Here is a 19,147-nt window from a genome sequence, read left to right on the forward strand (position 1 = left end):
TGGACCGGCTGGACCGGACTGGAGCCGGCTGGATCACCGGACTGGACGCCGGCTGGACACCGGACTGGACGCCGGCTGCACCGGACTGGACGCCGGCTGCACCGGACTGGCGCCGGCTGCCGGACTCGCCGGCACGGATGGCGGCTGCACGGACTGGCGCCGGCTGCACGGACTGGCGCCGGCTGCACGGACTGGACGCCGGCTGCACCGGACTGGACGCCGGCTGCACCGGACTGGAGCCGGCTGCACCGGACTGCGGCGGCTCGGCTGGACCGACGGACACCGCGGAGGAGCCGCGCTGCCCGCCGCTGCCTCTTCTTCTTCAGCCGAGCCACCCGCCTGGAGGTCGGCTGAAGGAAGGATGTAGAGGCATGGCTGGTTCCGGCTGGGACTCCTCGGAGGTGGACTCCCAGGATGCTCGCCTCCCCCGCTTGCCAACGAGGCTGGTGGATGGTGGAGAGGCTGCCGAGAGTGGGAAGGATGGAGTGGAGGTGCCCACAACCCCGATCTGCAGGGAACCATGCTCAGGAATCGTGACCAGCGGAGATGGGTAGCTGGTAATTGCTGAGGCCGTGGACTCCGATCGTTCCGCGGCGGTCAGCCACACGGCGTCGAAGTCCAACGGTCTCAACGCCCTCATCTCCGCCCGCGAAAGTGGGTCCCTGAGACCGGAGTTCAATAGCACCGCGAGCTCCTCCTCCCCGAAGACGCCATTCTCGGCGACGTCCAGGAATCTGTCCACGTACTCATCCACGCTCTCGTTCCCCTGGCGAAGTCCGCAGAGGAGGCGAGCTACGTGGGACCGCTCGGTGCTCATGCTGCCTGCTGGGTTCAGTGATGGCTCTTGTATCTGTCACGACTTTCGTGGTGGAAGAACCCAAGCGCAGGCAACGGTAGTGAAGGGGTAAACAGATATATTTATTTAATACAAAACAGAACAGAAACACCCACAATGGGGGAAAACAGAACTAAGAAATATAAATAAAACAAAAGACTTCCCACGAGGGGGCAAAACAAAAACAAGACAAATAAACTAAACTCAAGAACACGACAAAACGTCTTAAATCAAAACACAACAGGGTAGACCACAAGACTCACGGAACAAGGACAAGGCTGAGAACAGGAACACTGGACAAGGCACATAAACCATACACAACGTAGTACACGCAATACAAGAGCACAGGACAAAGAAACAGGAGGGTATATATAGGGAAGACAAACGAGGGATAACGACATGGGGCAGGTGTGGGACATTAAACACTCAGGGAAAGATAACGAGGAAACGAGAGGAATGGGGCCAATGACAAGACACTGGAGAGAACGTATATTATTGTCAAATGGACAATAATATGTTTCTCTCCACACATAACCAAAGACTTTGCCATGGCTCTGCTACAGGACCAAGAAAAACATGAATAAGGAAGCAGAGCCATGACATTCCTTTGACAGATCTTTGACGCTCAGCTTGCATTATACCAGAACATTGATAGATGCATCTGAGGGCTCACTAATATGCAAAACCATTGCTGTTGGCTTAATGGTGTGTCTGGCTGGCTGGTACGTGCACAATCTTTACTTCACAATGAAGTGACCTGATTGAGCATCTTTTAGTGTTCTGACATCCAACATTACCCACTGATCACTTCACAGCTTCATTATACGGCTCGGGTCCCATTTATCAGTTTTGGAAATGTAAACGCTTGTTTGTTGTCCACTGGCATTCCTGCTTTTGTGTTTTTGGGTCTCAGTCCCTCCCTCTGATATAATCTGTATTGTTCGAGTGACAAATGAGGGTCTGGCACTAACAAGGGACTTCTGGCGCTCTGCTAAAGTGTTGCAGCCCTCTGAGTAATTGACAGTTCAGATGCAGCTGTGAGTTAGTGAGTCCCCCTGTTGCTATGCTGAAGCTCCTCAGCTTTCCAAACCTAAAACGTCCTCAGTTTCTGAAAAGCTGGTTTGATATAAATGTGAAAGACTCTTTTTCTTCCAACATATTTTATTCATCCAGGCCATCATAGAATGTTTATTTGTGGTTATTGTTGTGGATGAAAATATGACTAGATAACATTATTTGACCAACTTAATGTGACACATGCATAAATACATATGCCTGCTCCTAGTAAACAATTTAAACATTAAAAGGGAAGGTGAAAGGACCATAATACACTTAGCTTGATCACTTGACGGCACAGACGGCACACCCACACAAAATCAATTCCAACACAAGGCCTTTCCAGCTCAGGAAACTAGATTCTCTCAAGGGGATTCACAAGGTAGGAAAAGAGTGGGAGATCATTGACGTGCCAGCCAAAGGAGAGAGACTTCATACATCTTTCAACCACAACAAATATGCCGGGATCTTGTTAGAGTTTAAGGGAATACATAAATAAGCCTGGAAAATAATGAATTTCGATCTCTCCCACACTATTGCTTCCTCTTTGAGATTAATCCCACAAACAAGGCTCTGGGAAGCTTTGTTTTAATGTATAGTTCAATAATCTAAATGGGAGCTTGAAGGTGAGAGTTTGATTTAGAAAAGCTGTCAAACGTCTTCAGATGTTTTTTAACCTACAGCCAAACCTAATTAGAGGGCGGCAAACCTTTGCCATGCTGAAAAACTGCAGCAAACTGCCTTTCTTAAACTGTCAAGTCGAATTGTGAATGAAGTCATGCACAACAGTAGCAATGCTTATGTATGGTTTACTGCAATCGCCAGTGTGTATTTTCGGTTCTGTTGCTCTCATCCATTCTCACACTTGGTCTGGATTTGACACCCTACGGCAATGCTGTCCTACCCGGTAATCGTCTTCTCCAAAACGGTCTACACTGTTATGACAGAAATGACACCCTCAGGACCTTAATTTAGCAGTGAGGAAAAAAGTTCTGTGAATATTGACCATGAGAAAGGAAATATTTTGCAAACGTTAAACCATTCGATTGAAATGCGTATTTATGAACCTTGCAAAAATGGAATCATTCTTCTGGGAAGCAGATGGAAAAAGTGCTTGTTTGACGTGAACAGTAAGTGAACTAGCTGTGAAGTGGTCATTATTAAACAGGTAAGAGTGTGCGCTGAGGGAGAAGTTTCTGACAAGCAATAATACATGCGGTAATTGGAATGTATGACTCATGCAACCCACAGAGAGCAGTGAGACAGAATGGATTCCTGCTTCTAGCTGACAAAAGATCATATTGAAGGGACTAAGACATGATCAAAGTGAAGGTTTGCTTTGCATCATATCTGCAGGAAACAGCATGCCACTTCCTGTGCTCAGAATGGGATAAAAAATAAAAACGTGTAAACATCTTCGCTGTGAGCCTGTTGCAAGTTTGTTGCCCAGTGAATATGTCTCAAAATACTAACGAATAGACATTGTTATTCTTAAAAAAAAACAGGAATGATCACTCAGCTATTTTTTATAGCTTTGTCTTGAATATTTTTGAGATTTTGTAACTGCAAAACTACCCATATAGAAAGTTTTTAAAATGCTGCACATTCTTAAATGATATTTTAACAGTAACAATGAAACGTAAATGGGGTGAAGTGGTGGAAAATTAACAGTTTCATGAATAAAATTAAAAATATCCACATTTTCCTGTTATTGTTACAGCCTAATTCAGTAATGCACCAGGATGTAGGATCAATACTTTTTGTAGCCTTAGCATACAGTTTAGCAATAAGTCTTTGTAGATTAAGCATCTTAATATTACATATAAAATAAGTTATTTTAATATAATGTGGGCTGGAAATGGGGGAACACTGGGGGATGCAGTCCAGGGATCATAATTCCATAAAATAGCCTTCAATAGGCTATATAACATTTTCTGCATATGGTTTAAAAATATAAAAATGGTCCCCTCGGCCATTTCCAGCACTGAATAAAATAAATAATATAAATGTGAATCACATGGAGCAAAAAGATAAGACACGTTAAACAAAATGTACTACAATACATGGTTTGGCACAAAATAGTGGGTTGTGGACTCTAAACATACCAGTATGTATTTTAATATGGCAAATGAACGCTATTTAAAACATATACTACACAAAAAGCACACAAAAAAGAAAAGAATGAATACTGTGAAAACAGCAGATTTTTTTCCGCCTCTTGTTTTCCCTCTTGATTTGGATATCAACTAGGCAACTTTACGCAATGAGTCATCGTCAGCGTCCTCATTACGCATGGACCAAACTCAATGTAGCCTATAAGGTGGAGCAAAACAAGTAGAGAAGAGAATGGTCTCTCGGTAGAGCAAACATAAGGTAACAGGACAGCGGGAAGTGTATCATAACTTGAATCTCAGTGTGCAACGTGTACAGCCTTGGCTTTGGCGATGGAGAGCTACAAACTCTGGACAACAGCGATGGTATGCGCCGTGCTGCTGTCCTTTGTTCACGGTGCTGAAATCGACAACTTTGACAAAGAGTCTGACTTTGAAACGAGAGCCTTGAGAGATTTTTACCCAAAGGACCCAAATTTGACCAACGAAAAGCAGCTTGTAAGTATCGCGCAATTCTTTGTCTTCTTTAGAGCAGAGTAAACGGAATTGTTTAGTACTTTATTATTGTTTCAAATAATGTTTAAATGAATTAACCTGTAACAATTTCCATGCAAACGTGTTTACAGCTCGGGGCTTTACAAGACGTTCTGACCAAACTGCAGACTAAACGGGTCTCACTTTGGGAAAAGAAGTTTGGGCGCGTTCCCACAGTGAGTATAAACTAGAATTCTGTTTTATCTGAACCAGTTCAATTTCACTGTTTGTTACTTAAAACGACACAATTGTCATTCAAATTACTGCAGTGATATTACATTGGGCAGACGATTTTATCCAAAGCGACTTACATTGCATTATAATTTACATTTGTTTCTGATTATGTGCAATCCCTGGGAACGAACCCATGACCTCGGCGTTGCTAGCGCCATGCTCTAACCACTGAGCCGCAGATTAAATATGGTTCTTAAAGAATTAAAGATTTAACTACGATTTCATTGGATCAGATCTGGTTTGTCTGGCGACTTGAAATAATTGTGCCAAATTGCTTTGTTAAATAAATGCAATTGTCTAACACACATGCTTTGTTTTCATATCAGTGCGACGTTGGGGAGCAATGCGCCATCAGGAAAGGATCAAGAATCGGCAAAATGTGTGACTGTCCAAGTGGAGCGTTTTGCAATTACTTTTTGCTGAAGTGCTTGTAAAGAAAAAGATGGAATGTGAATTGGAAACACACATATATTACAGATATTTATATATTGTCATTTCTATTTTTATGATTATAAGTGCTATCAGAAGAACAGATGTATTTAAAAGATTGTTGTATTATTTGCTGTTCTTGGTGTGTGAAACCTGAATAAATTGTTTTTTGTTTTCTATAGCAGTCTTTGTGTTTCATAGTATCATAATGGAATATAAAATATCTATTGGATTGCACTAATGAACATTATCAACACTATTCATTGTATAATTGCAGAAAACAAATTGAATGCCACATAGGTACTTACACTGTTCCGTGTATAATAAACTTTATTTTAAGATTTAGTAACTGATAAACATGATACATTTGTTAATTTAGGGTAAAGTGGAAATTGTATTATTCCACATTAATATTAAGACTATACAATTCAACCACAATAATATGAGATTTTGAATTGTGTAGTGAGAGGTGTAATTAAAATGGAGTGGATTTTGTTTTCTAATTCACCTCATTATGCTTTAATACCTTTTAAATTGGCGTGCTTTACACATCTCATTTGCATGCGTTCATCAAGATGAAAGTATAAAGGGGATATGAAATAAATGGCGTTTCTGTATTAAAGCCTCTGACTCACAAACGAGGATGAGGAAAAAGTGCAGAGACAGTACAGGCTGTCCCATGATTACTTCTGCCTGAGTCCAGCATGCAGCCAAGCAGCAAAACACCCAAATTCCCTGAGATGTCAGTCAGAATCTAAACTTAAATGTGAGCGTTCACTTATTGTTAAGTTTATTTATGTTTATTAATATTTTACCGATGTCAAGCAGAAGAGCACAGAAAACGGCACTCTGGAGTCATTTCGATCACTATACAACATCACAGTCTTATGCAGACTGTACACATTTATACAAATGTCTTAAGATGTTTTAATAATAAAATGGTAACAACATTTATAGATGTTTTTCTATTTTAAAATGTTTTCCCCTTTTATCCAAGTTAAGCAGAGCTGTAATATAATTTCACACGGCACATTTAACAGGTTGTCTAACAAATGAATGTAATCTCAAATATCTCTACATAGGATTTAATGTAGACTAGAGGCAGACACAGAGTGCAATTTTACTCAAGTACCTTAAAACCCCCACTTTTGTGGTGTTTGATATTATATCATAACAATTTTTCATAATCCAAGTTATTTGGTTGTAAAATTGCCTTAAGGGTCCTGGAAAATAAACTGTTTACATCTGATGTAAATGCAAGCAAAGCTGTGTGTGATGTGTAATAAAACTGTCATTTGCTTAGAATAACAGAATTAGATCTGTTCATTGTATTTACATGAGATGATAAAATGATCACAGAGACTGTAAACACAATTAACCATTATACTCAAACCCCTACGAAGTCTGATATGGGAATCTATCAGAATAAATGACGCAAAGAACATTTATTTTGTGCGCACAAAAATAGGCCCTGAAATTGATCTTTCAAAAAAAGTACTATAATCTTTCAAGATTATAGTAGATATAACTGCACTTACCACTTGCTTTCCTGTAGCTCAGTGGTAAGAGCACGGCGTTAGCAATGCCAAGGTCATGTGTATGATCCCAGGGATTGCACATACTTAGAAACAAATGTGTAGCATAATGCAATGTAAATCGCTTTTAAGCGTCTGCCAAATGTGTAAATGTAATCTGAAGCTGAATAAGTATGGATCATACTTAACAGTTTATTTTGATAAAATAATTTAACAATAACTTAATTGTAAAAGCAATATGGAGGACTAAACCTGCAAAAATTATAAATAAATAAATGTATAAATAAATAAATATATAAACTAATAAATGTAATAATATGAAAATAAATAAAGGAATGAATGGTTTGATAAAACAAAATAATTCGTTTTAGCTATTATTGATCTTAGCTTTAACTTTTCTTTTCATTTTTTAAATTGATTTATTATTTTTTGTGTCCATTTTTTAATTATTTTTTATTATTATTATTATTTATTTTTAGATTATTTTATTTATCATTTCCTTTTATTTTTACATTTATTTATTTATACGTTTATTTATTTTTATATTTATTTATTATCGCATGTATTTATTTCCACTTTTATTTATTTATTCTTGAATTTATTCTTACTTTTCTGTGTCTTCTATGATAATTAGATGGGTTGGTCTTGCCTACTATTGGTTCAGCGTAGATTGAAGCGTTTGACCGATTACTCTTGACTTGTTTTGGACTAACGTCACGTCACTCACTGATCGTTTGCTTCGTGTATAAGGTTAAGTAACTATGGCGGGCGCACAATTAGCTAGAGAGTTACAGCATTTAGCCAATGAAGTCGATAACCATGCATCAAATGACTATGTGTCATTCAGATTAGATGCACTTATTGATGATTTATTACAGATTGACGGCGAGATAAATGACAAAGTTCTTCCTCAGTTGTTAGCCTCTTTGCAGCACATTCAAAGTCTGTGCGAGTCAGAGGGTGCTATGGTGGTGTTACAGTTCAACTGGTGAAAATCATAAAGCACAAAATGTAATAAGGTTTAACTACACAGATGAGCTTGTAAACCGAAGTCGCAAGCTAACGCTTTGTCAAAGTGATAGTTATAAGCAGCCTTTCGGTTAGAAAAAGTGTAAAGATTTAATGTAACATGATGTAACAATGTAAATGAATTGAGACATAGTGAACTTAAATCACAAGTTAACACGGTAGTAATGAGCATCGTTCTTTCACTACAGGGGCCATCAAATGGAAACCATTCCTTCTAAAAAGACGTGGTTACTAAACGGTACTCGTAAACTACATTTCATAAGAGATAAATAACACAGAGGTCACAAGTTAACACGAGCATATTCCCTTGATTCATCCAGCTGCATATTGTTGTGTGACATGCAAAGATCCGTAGCAACTAGCCTCGCGAAATAGCTTAGTGTGATTGTTACCGTAGTGACACGCTGCCTCGCTTTATTGCATGGGTACGAATCCCGTGTCAAATCGCTTTATTTATTTTTTCACCTCGCTTCAGCCGTTACGGGCGATCATACCAATAATTTGCAATCTTAACAAGAATGTCAAAGTCATGTAACAAGAAAGTCTGTTTTTATTAGACATCTTAATATCAAGTCGTCTTGTGCTTTCAGAATCGACGAATCTGCTGAGGTCGTTCATGCACCTCTTTGGCAGAGGACCTGTAACCAGAACTTGGTCACCACCTTAGCACCCTCTGACTCGCACAGATTTTGAAGAACTTTGTCATTTATCTCACCGTCAATCTGTAATAAAACATCAATAAGCGCACCTAATCTAAATGACACATAGTCATTTGATGCATGGTTATCGACTTCATTGGCTAAATGCTGTAACTCTCTAGCTAATTGTGCGCCCGCCATAGTTACTTAACCTTATACACGAAGCAAACGATCAGTGAGTGACGTGACGTTAGTCCAAAGCAAGTCAAGAGTAATCGGTCAAACGCTTCAATCTACGCTGAACCAATAGTAGGCAAGACCAACCCATCTAATTATCATACAAGACACAGAAAAGTAAGAATAAATTCAAGAATAAATAAATACATGCGATAATAAATAAATATAAAAATAAATAAACGTATAAATAAATAAATGTAAAAATAAAAGGAAATGATAAATAAAATAATCTAAAAATAAAATAAATAAATAAAAAAAAATTAAAAATGGACACAAAAAATAATAAATCAATTTAAAAAATGAAAAGAAAAGTTAAAGCTAAGATCAATAATAGCTAAAAAACGAATTATTTTGTTTTATCAAACCATTCATTCCTTTATTTATTTTCATATTATTACATTTATTCGTTTATATATTTATTTATTTATACATTTATTTATTTATAATTTTTGCAGGTTTAGTCCTCCATAAAGCAACTACAATACAACTATTGTCAAATTAGTAAAATGTAAGAAAAAGCAATATGTATTTTTCTCTCAAATTTTGATGTGCTCTTATGAATTCAGAGTATAACGCAGTATAACACAATGTAAGTAAATGGACTACAATAAGTACTGTGATACAATAAACCAAAAAATTACACTCCACTGGTTCTCAATATTTCTGCTTTTACATTTAACATTGTTTTTAAACTGATGGCAGTCAGTGTTTATTTTTCATTTGACAACATCTGCCTACAGGTCCACAACTGTGACAGTAAATACACACGCTCAATATAAGCAAGTCAAATCAGTCACATCTAACAAAACAACTAGCGTACACAAAATCTGGATATCGAGATAATAGGAAAAGTTTTATAATTTGTATGATTTGTACATAGAATTCCAATTTAACTCTCAAAAAATTTTAGAAACAAGGAAAACAAACTTGGTTACGTTTGTCCTTCAGAATTATACTACACAAAATCTGAACATTAAAATGCCGTTGGCTTTGATAAAGAAAATCCATGTTTACTCTTTACAGTTGAACACTGAAATATTCCAACTGTTGTTGTCACCAGCAGCAAAACCATTTATTCTTGATGTAATATTTTAGCAATAAATAAAACAAATTTAAATCAACTTATTTAAATTGAACTAACTAAAACAGGCTCAGCAGCTGATTTAATCCACGTAGGAGTTCCACAGTTTTGAACTCTTTTTGAGGTTAGATATAACTGAGTTTATAACAACCCTTATTGATCTGCATCTAAATCTGGCAACCAAAAACAATTGACACTTTTAGGAACGGCAGCGAAGTACATCTTGTCGCCACTAAACAAGGCTGCCACTGAATCAACAAATGTGTATCGTAACCCTGGACCACTCTGGACCTTTACTGGTCTTCCTGAAAAGGGTAGCACAGAGCTGGTGGAAAACCCTGACTCCTGGGCTGTTCATCCAGCAGAACCAAATCTTCAACGTCTTGTCCTCTGAACCTACGGCGACAAACTTTCACTGTCACTTTATGTCCTTGAAATACTTTAAGCGCCTCCTTGGATGCCATCGCTCTGGCGGCGCACTCATCGCGTCCATAACCCGTACCCATGTAGACGGTTTGGCAGCGCAGTTCACATACTTGCCCTTCTTTCTGGGTACGTCCCATAGGCAGATCAGGAATGTCTTTGAGTGGAACAAACACACAGTTAAGACTTGCCTTGCATGACTCCACACAACTGCGCAGGATCTCGAAATGTTCCAGGTTGGGACCGAAGCCGCCGGCAGACACAAGCTTCCATGCAACAGCCTTGTAGAGTCTATTGAAAAAGGGCTGATGTTTTGCAAGAGCCCCTGGTGGAGGACCCGATTTTACTGGATGCCCAACACTCCTCACATGAGGTTTGGTGTCTGTAAGTGATGGCATTTAGCAGTTTAGCAAAATGTGAGCAATAAATAAAATAATTATAGATTATATTTTATTTACCTGAGCTGGCAGGTCTTTTTGCTTTTCCCATGATTTCATCTCTAGTCTTCCACTCAGGGGTGTCTTTTACAGTGATTCCTTCTGCCATCTCCTTTATTTTGTCCATTACAGGTTGTGGATACCTGCATGAACCACACAGTTACTTTTTAAACAAATGCATTTTTATGAATATACAAAATTGAAATAACAGTCAAAGTGAGACAACAGTCATAAAATGACAATTACCGACAGCCCAGAAACACATGGTTGGCCCAAACCATGGACATAGAGAGCAGCCTGTCCAAACTAGGACTTGGAGTCCCAGGTTGGATTGTGGGAAAGACCTCAATATTGCGCAGTAGAAACTCTCTTCGAGCATGCCATTGTTTGTTCGTCTCACAGTGTGCTTTCAGTGATTCCACCCAGTTTGCAAGATGGGGATTCTGACTGAGAAACTCCGAGACAATATCTCCTCCTCTCTCTGCCGCCATCACTAAGAAAATAAAGCATAAGGTTAACCCATCTTAAGGAGTTCATACAGTCATAGATAGGAAAGTGTGTCCCACCTGTTAAAAAAACAATCATTGTGTAAAAAGGGCTGTCAGGTTCTGAAGGCTGTAAGTTATATCTAGAAATGTTACCCAGCGACAGAAAAACAAAGAGTTCATCTGTGGTTGCCTTGACAATATAACGTTTTATAGTGGACAACTCGCATACAAATCAGTATGTGGTTAGCTCAACGTAGTAAGTGTTAAATTCAATGTACAGTAGTTTTAGGATTGTTTTGATATTGTGAATCGAGATTATTTTATAATTTAGCCGAGCAAATGATCATTTTATAGTTACTGAAAAATATTTTAAAAATATATTGACGCTCTCCATGTAAGAGAGTACTATCTTTCTCTTGTAACAACTTTATTTTGGTTCACAGAGTCTAAGAAGTCGCCTCAAAATGACTTCACATGCTTTACTGAACGAAACAACCAACAACAAAAAAACAAGAAAGTTTACAACGGACTTTTGAGCAGGAAAGAGCACTCGTTACCTCTAAATGTGTTTTCTGTGTTGACTCTTCATCAGCTGTAAGTAGTAAAATATGATTTGAAGTGTCCGAGCGGCTCTGGCCGAGCACTTCCCCTGTCGCGCTCGGGATTGCGTCATCAACATGTGACCAAGGTTTTGGCGCTGTGAAAAGAATCATGATATGAAGTTTCTATTTGTGTTATCGTGTAGTTAATTTGATAGCGATATTTGACTTACAGTAAAATGATCCACGAGTTACTGCTGGCATTGAGTGGGTATCCTGGGACCATATTCACCTGGAATAAACGGAATGGATTGCAGGTATTTTATGCAGCAGACTATAAGTCTGTGATGCATACTGTACTGTAATGATGCATTTATTTCTGTGTAGGTGTATTACAGGGTGGTACAATTGCGATAGTACTGAATGAAAGTGTAATTAATAATGTAAAATACACCTATTTTTTCCATATTATTTTTGATTATTTCCATAATATATTATTTTGTAGTCAATGTGTCTCATGTACAGCTGCTTTGTAACAATGAAAATTGTAAAAGCGCTATATAAATAAAGTTGAGTTGAGATAATGTATATGATGGCCCTAAAAAGGTCTTACTATGCTACAGAGAAAGTGTCGATCAGAATAACCATCGTTTTTATACTTTTTTTTTTCTCTCTTCGAGGTTTGTCGTAAAATGTATCTGTAAATCTTCTTTCTATGCTGTTTTCTTATACTTCCTTTCACCTCTCCTGTCTAAAATGTTTTCATTCTGTAAAGCTGCTTTGCAACAAGGCAAAATTGTGAAAAGCACTATATAATTCAATTGAATTAAATATTTTAGGTTTGTTTGTAATGGTACATCAAATAATATTATATTGTAGTGAATCAGTAATATTTCAGCATGAAATGAGCTTCTTTAAAGGGTGTCGCTCATCATAGGTTTCCCAGGACCTGCCGTTCCTCCACCCCAGTGAAACCAGTGTCCTCAATCGACTCTGCAAAATCGGCACCGACTATGTGCGTTTCACAGAATTCATAGAGCAACACACAGGTCATGTCCACCAACAGGTAAGCAGACTTGATTCTGCATGCAAACTGCGTTTTCATTTCTGCATTTTGCAAATAACATGACACTGAATTGTGAATTATTTCTTAAACATGTTTTTGTGGTCTCCCTGTGTTCACACAGGAACACTATTCCACCCAACCGACTCAGTCTGGGCTTCATGGCATTTACCTGCGGGCATTCTGCACTGGACTGAACTCTATGCTGCAGCCTTATCGACAAGCTTTACTGGATCTTGAAAAAGAGGTTTTGCATTTGAAAAGTTAGGGATGCACCGATACCAAGCTCATGTACTCGTACTCGTACTCGTAATGACACACCGATACCAAAGACCGATACCTCACGTGACATACATATAGCCCTATGATTTCCGCAATGCGGAAAACGCGGACGAATCCAGGCATTTCCTAACAAGAAATTAGCGCTGAACAGCTAACGTAACAGTTAACGAAATATTCAGATACTGTTTAAATATGTATTCTGCTTGTTTTGAGTTACCGTGTGTGAAAGAGTGGTGCGGTTACGTGTACTGAACGCATTGTGCTTGTGGCGCTTTCAGCGTCAGCGTTTCACTGCACGAGGACACGAACACATAAACAAACACCATTTGCGGCGATCCGTCAAAATAAAAGTCCGGTTAACTTAAACGCTCTTTGCGGCGTCCCGTCAAAATAAAAGTCCGGTTGACTTGAACAAGTTATAATACACTCACATTTTACCACACCACCCCACCCCCCTTAAATGTTTTATAATTTGACCACAGAGTATATTGTTTACTTTAGTAAACTGAAGTAAATGTGTTAGTAAAATTGTGCTACTTATTATAAAAAATAGAACTTGATTAAAAAATAGTACTTAAATTTAGGTAGACCTAAAAAAAAAGAAAATGTACCAGTAAGATACTGGTTTATTAACATTACTGTACATTATACAGGCATCGTTTATAGGTATCGGTATCGACGAGTACCAGAAAAAAATATCGTTACTTATACTCAGTCTTTAAAAAATGGTATCGGTGCATCCCTAGTTACGATGGTTATAAAGTCATATTTGCAGATAATATTAAAGCTTGGACATTTTTCTAATAGTTTCTCGGCGATCCACACCTTTCCATTTCTCATGTAAACTACATGCTGGAGCAGGTAGGAATTCTTTTTTTAATATCTATTATCATTATCTATACAGTCTCTATACAGTTTAAATTAGGGCTGGGCGATATGTCAAAAATGTAAACTCGATAGTTTTTTTCTGTATTGATCGATTAACGATATTTATTTCGATAAATAATTAATTAAAAAACTGTATTTAAAATAATCTATTTTAAATACAGTTTATTAACAAAACAGTCTAACAAAAGTTGACTTTAAACCAGCTAAAATTAAATTAAACCAAGTCATTGATATTACCTAATTAGACGTGCACTGTTGCAACACAGAGGATATTAGGCCATAAACAACATGTACCAGTTCATTCAGTCTCATTTTGACTCAATTGACGCGTTAAATAAAGGGAGTGTTCATTCAGTACATTCAACCAATGAAAGGGCTCCGTTAGTGCGTACATTCGAACGCTATTGGCTCAGCTCCTGCGCACATTAACAACGCTGCAATAATGTCTTGCTCGAGTACGGTGGGATTCATTCAATGCATTCAGTGAACCTTAGTCTTTCAAAAAGGCATCTCACATAAACTGTAGTACATTTCTTTAATCATGCAAGCATCTTACATACAAGGTTTAATCTTTTAATGTGCAAACGAACTCACTTCATTACATCTCTAATCTGCACAGGGCAGCGCTGGTTTGTTTCATATGCACCAGCTCATGTTAGCAGATATGTTTACGATGGATATAAAATCCTTTGTGCTTGAGTTTCGAAGTAACTCGCTTGCAATTGCGCCTCAAGTTTGTTTCGTTTAACCGGCGATTGCGAAGGAAAATAAGACACTTAATAAACCGCGTTATGACAACTCAAGGTTAGTTTCACTTTCGTTTCCGCTTCCAGTCATGTTTTCCTCATGTTGAGTTTTCTTTGCCAAGTGCAGTATGAAATGGACTTTGTACTTTGACTCGCATGCTAAAAGCTGCACGCTGACTGACTGTTGTTGAGTTTATTTCTGCTGTCTGTTAGACTGTAAGATTTATCCATATCGAGTCAAAATGCCAATAGCTTATCATCGTTATCGACATAAATTCTATCGCGATTCGATATGATATTGTTTATCGGCCCAGCCCTAGTTTAAATGTTTCTATTATCAGCATAACAATGTTAGTTTTCTAAAAATGTTACAGAAAAATTAACTTAAAGGTGCTGTGTGAGATATTTTGGAGGATCTATTGACAGAAATGCAATATAATATACATAACTCTGCCTTTAGATGTGTATAAAGACCTTACATAATGAAGCGTTATGTTTTACTACCTAGAATGAGCTATTTCTATCTACATACACAGCAGGTTCCCTTGCATGGAATTCGCCATGTTGTTTCTACAGTAGCCCTAAACGGACAAACTGCTCTACAGAGTGCGTTTCATAAATATGTTATTTCTTTCGGCAAAGAAGCAAAAATGTGATGACATCTTAGTTCTGTTTCAGCCGCTGTAGTGCTTTGAAAGGGAGGGGTGGAATGAGCCGTTGGTTGCAATTTGCAACCTTCCCTGCTAGATGGCGCAAAATTTTGTACACTGGACCTTTAAGTTGCATAATATTCTAGTGTTAGTCTATGTGTTTTGTGAGCGTCGATGAAAGCAATGAAAATCTGACCTTTTAAAATACAAGTTTATATAAATTAACATGCTCACAGATTTGCCTATTTGATTTCTCATCTAGAAATAGTACAGAATCCCAAATATCATTTTTATTCATTTTATATCATAACCTTTAATTTGTTTATATTTTTCAGTGTAGAAACATTTAAACCCCACTGTATGTATTCTATATGTATACAATATAACATGCTATTGTTTATTCTGTTGCTCAGTTTCAGCTTCTCTTCCCGTCTGCGATGGTTGTCGTGGAAACCATAAAATCCCAGAAGGTCTGTAGTATGATAGCTGCCACCAATTTTCCAAAAAATGATGGCTAGGAAACATCACCGTTGCAAAAATGTTCTTCCCTCACTCGTCTTTAACAGATTCACGGCTGCCAGATCCTAGAGACAGTTTACAAGCACAGCTGTGGAGGTTTGCCTCCTGTTAGAATGGCCTTAGAGAAGTAAGCTCACATCTAAAACCCAATCCTAGCACAATCCTGAGACACCCTAATGCATAAACATGCAATATTATTTTCACTGCTCTAATGGTAGTGCGTTTTTTTCCCCAGGATTCTTGCAGTGTGTCACGGTGTGATGTATAAACAGCTGGCTGCGTGGATGCTGCACGGGCTGCTGCTGGATAAGAGTGAGGAGTTCTTCGTTAAGCAGGGCCCCAGTGCGGGTGGGGCCGCAGCATCTCAGGAGGAGGAGGAGGAAGACCTGGGTATAGGTGGACTGAGTGGAAAACAGCTCCGGGAGCTGCAAGACCTGGTTAGTCAAAAATGACCTGAATATGACTCTCCTGAGGTTCTGTCATTCAGGTCGTGACTTGTGATTGACGCAGTAATGAAGATTTTTTTTAATCCACAAATGGGAATCAAACCCATCGCCTTGGTGTTGCTTGCGCCATGCTCTGCCAACTCAGCTACAGGAACATCATTCATTTTTTGTACTGGCTGTTGTAATGTCATCCCAATTTATTCCTGTCCTTCTCTGTAGAGATTGATTGAGGAAGAAAACATGCTCGCTCCTTCCTTGCAACAGTTCTCCCTGCGTGTCGAGATGCTTCCTTCATACATCCCGGTCCGAGTAGCTGAAAAAATCCTCTTTGTTGGGGAGTCGGTACAAATGTTTGAGAATCACAATCAGAGCCCGTCCCGAGCAGGTGAATGGATGGCATGTGTCAGCAGCTGTTCCGTACTCGGAACATTTGTGAGGGATTTTCTTGTCTAACACTGCCCTCGTGTGGTTGTTCAGGGTCCATACTGAAGCATCAGGAGGACATGTTTGCTGCAGAGCTTCATAGACTCAAGCAGCAGCCTCTTTTCAGTCTGGTGGACTTTGAGAATCTTGTTGATGGCATTCGGAGCACAGTCGCTGAGGTTGGTCTGATATCTAAAATGTTATTTAAGGGTGAATCTCACAGAGCCTAGCCAGAAAACGTACATTTTCTAGATAAATTTAATTCAATTCATGAAAAACCGTCTCAATACATAAAAGTGTTTTCTTTTATTTCTCTTTAATTTTGGAGTAAGATTAAAGCACAACAGTCACACCAGATGAATTTATGTTTGTCCCTTTTTTAATTCTGTAGCATTTATGGACATTAATGGTGGAAGAATCTGATCTCTTGGGACAGCTCAAGGTACATAAAGAAATAGAGAAGACAATTTTAATGTATGATACATATGGTTTTGCTTTTAATAACAAGTGTTATGTTTTTATTAAGATCATAAAGGACTTTTACTTGTTGGGTCGTGGTGAATTGTACCAGGCTTTTATTGACCTTGCTCAGCATATGCTAAAAACCCCACCGTCTGCTGTTACTGAACATGGTATTCAAAAACATTTTACTATACATTTATACCATTTAATATTGATAACCTCTTCAATAAAAAATCTTCATTTTCATTCACAAATTCGCAATATATTTTTCAGATGTCAATGTGGCCTTTCAACAAGCAGCACACAAAGTTCTGCTCGACGATGACAATCTTTTGCCCCTCCTGCACCTCACCATAGACTACCAAGGGAAAGAAGGCAAAGGTATCGCCCGCACACCAACCGCATTCCCATATTAAATACTTCACATAATAAATGGATCTCGTCGCTTGCAGAGGCTTCTGGGACTCGAGAGGGCACCACTCCTCCACAGGAGACTTCTCCTCGCGAGGCTCCGCCCACTGGTTGGGCTGCGCTGGGATTGGCTTACAAGGTTCAATGGCCCCTGCATATTCTTTTCACCCCTGCTGTGTTGGAAAAGTACGTCATTTCGTTTTAACTATTAGTATTTTTATATCTGTTTATTCAAATTGCATCAACATCACAGCGGCCCGCATGTTATATTAATCTGCTTTTTTATTCTTCGTAGGTATAATGTGGTGTTCCGTTATCTGTTGAGTGTCCGTCGAGTCCAGTCTGAGCTGCAGCACTGCTGGGCCTTACAGATGCAGCGCAAGCATCTCAAATCAAACCAGATGGATGCCGTTAAATGGAGACTCCGCAATCATATGGCCTTCTTAGTGGACAATCTTCAATATTACCTGCAGGTAATCTCGTAGAAAATATGTTTTATTTATGTAACAAGAATGTTTTATATTCTGTAAATTATACTGCCATTTCCTTTATTCTTCATCAGGTGGATGTTTTGGAGTCCCAGTTTTCACAGCTCTTACAACAAATCAACTCCACGCGAGACTTTGAGAGCATCCGACTGGCCCATGACCATTTTCTCAGCAATTTACTTGCCCAGTCTTTCATTCTGCTAAAGCCTGTGAGTGTCCAAACCAAACCTCTCTGTATCTCAAGAGTCATGCAGTGTGTTTAAAAAGGCGCTTCATTTGGTTGTAGTTTAATATTAAAGGGACCATATTATGTTAATCACTTGTCAAAGTTAACCCTTTCTTTCTCATTTTCATAATATTCTTCTAGCTTTTTTAAATTTACAGTTCAGTTTTTTGACTAACAGTTCTCTTCTGACAGTCAGTGTTTGCAATGGTATTCTTTAAATTGATTATGAACTACTGAAAATTAGCTTTTTCATGACCCCTTCAACTGTTTCACTCTCAGGTGTTTCACTGTTTAAATGAAATTCTGGATCTCTGTCACAACTTCTGTTCCCTGGTCAGTCAGAACGCTGGTCCTCTGGAAGAAAGAGGAGCAGGCCAGCTAGATATTCTGGTTAAGGTAGCTTTGTCTGTGTCATTCGATTTTGAAATATTCCATAATCAAGATTGTATTACTGTAGTATGATGCTGTATTTTCACATGACAGGGTTTTAGTCGTCAGTCGTTCCTGCTCTTCAAGATTCTTTCCAGTGTGCGTAACCACCAGATAAACTCTGACCTGGCTCAGCTGCTGTTACGACTAGACTACAACAAATACTACACCCAGGCAGGAGGCACGCTGGGAAGGTAGGCCTGAGTAATGCAGCATTATCCTGAGTTGATTCATGCAAAAAATTAAACTAATGGCATGTTTGTCCTCCTGTAGTTTTGGGCTATAGAGCAGAGTTTGAAGATCTCAGATGCACACCTTTCACAAATGTCCATTTCAGCTTATTAAAAGCAATTGTATAATACAGTACGTGTCAGTTTGTACATTAAATTGTTAATATATGTTATGCTTATGTCTCTATATCACTGTTTGTTTGTTTCTTTCTTGACTTTGACAATGAATTGTATATACTGCAACGGTAAAAATATATGGAAATGTAAGCATCAGTTGT

At 38.6% G+C, this 19,147-nt stretch overlaps 3 protein-coding genes across 3 annotated transcripts; 2 read left to right on the forward strand and 1 right to left on the reverse strand.

Moving 5' to 3' along the window:
• The first annotated feature begins 4,234 nt into the window (after positions 1–4,234).
• On the forward strand, positions 4,235–5,351 carry cart3 (cocaine- and amphetamine-regulated transcript 3). The gene is made up of 3 exons (XM_057340322.1): positions 4,235–4,500; positions 4,629–4,712; positions 5,097–5,351. The coding sequence occupies exons 1-3, from the start codon at positions 4,336–4,338 to the stop codon at positions 5,202–5,204; spliced, it is 357 nt and encodes a 118-aa protein (XP_057196305.1). The 5' UTR covers positions 4,235–4,335; the 3' UTR covers positions 5,205–5,351.
• Positions 5,352–9,064: 3,713 nt separating this feature from the next.
• Positions 9,065–11,737, reverse strand: cdkn2aip (CDKN2A interacting protein). Its single transcript, XM_057331280.1, has 4 exons — positions 11,625–11,737; positions 10,826–11,072; positions 10,601–10,722; positions 9,065–10,524 (listed from the first exon to the last, which is right to left on the reverse strand). The coding sequence occupies exons 2-4, from the start codon at positions 11,068–11,070 to the stop codon at positions 10,013–10,015; spliced, it is 879 nt and encodes a 292-aa protein (XP_057187263.1). The 5' UTR covers positions 11,071–11,072; positions 11,625–11,737; the 3' UTR covers positions 9,065–10,012.
• tubgcp4 (tubulin, gamma complex associated protein 4) lies at positions 11,735–19,129 on the forward strand. Its single transcript, XM_057331265.1, has 18 exons — positions 11,735–11,923; positions 12,544–12,672; positions 12,794–12,916; positions 13,759–13,812; positions 15,649–15,705; positions 15,802–15,881; positions 15,990–16,191; positions 16,420–16,585; positions 16,678–16,802; positions 17,015–17,065; positions 17,150–17,255; positions 17,359–17,466; positions 17,538–17,682; positions 17,792–17,969; positions 18,059–18,193; positions 18,490–18,606; positions 18,694–18,833; positions 18,913–19,129. The coding sequence occupies exons 1-18, from the start codon at positions 11,846–11,848 to the stop codon at positions 18,923–18,925; spliced, it is 2,007 nt and encodes a 668-aa protein (XP_057187248.1). The 5' UTR covers positions 11,735–11,845; the 3' UTR covers positions 18,926–19,129.
• The last annotated feature ends 18 nt before the right edge of the window (positions 19,130–19,147 follow it).

Source organism: Triplophysa rosa, linkage group LG1, assembly GCF_024868665.1.
Source record: "Triplophysa rosa linkage group LG1, Trosa_1v2, whole genome shotgun sequence".
Lineage (NCBI taxonomy): Eukaryota > Metazoa > Chordata > Actinopteri > Cypriniformes > Nemacheilidae > Triplophysa > Triplophysa rosa.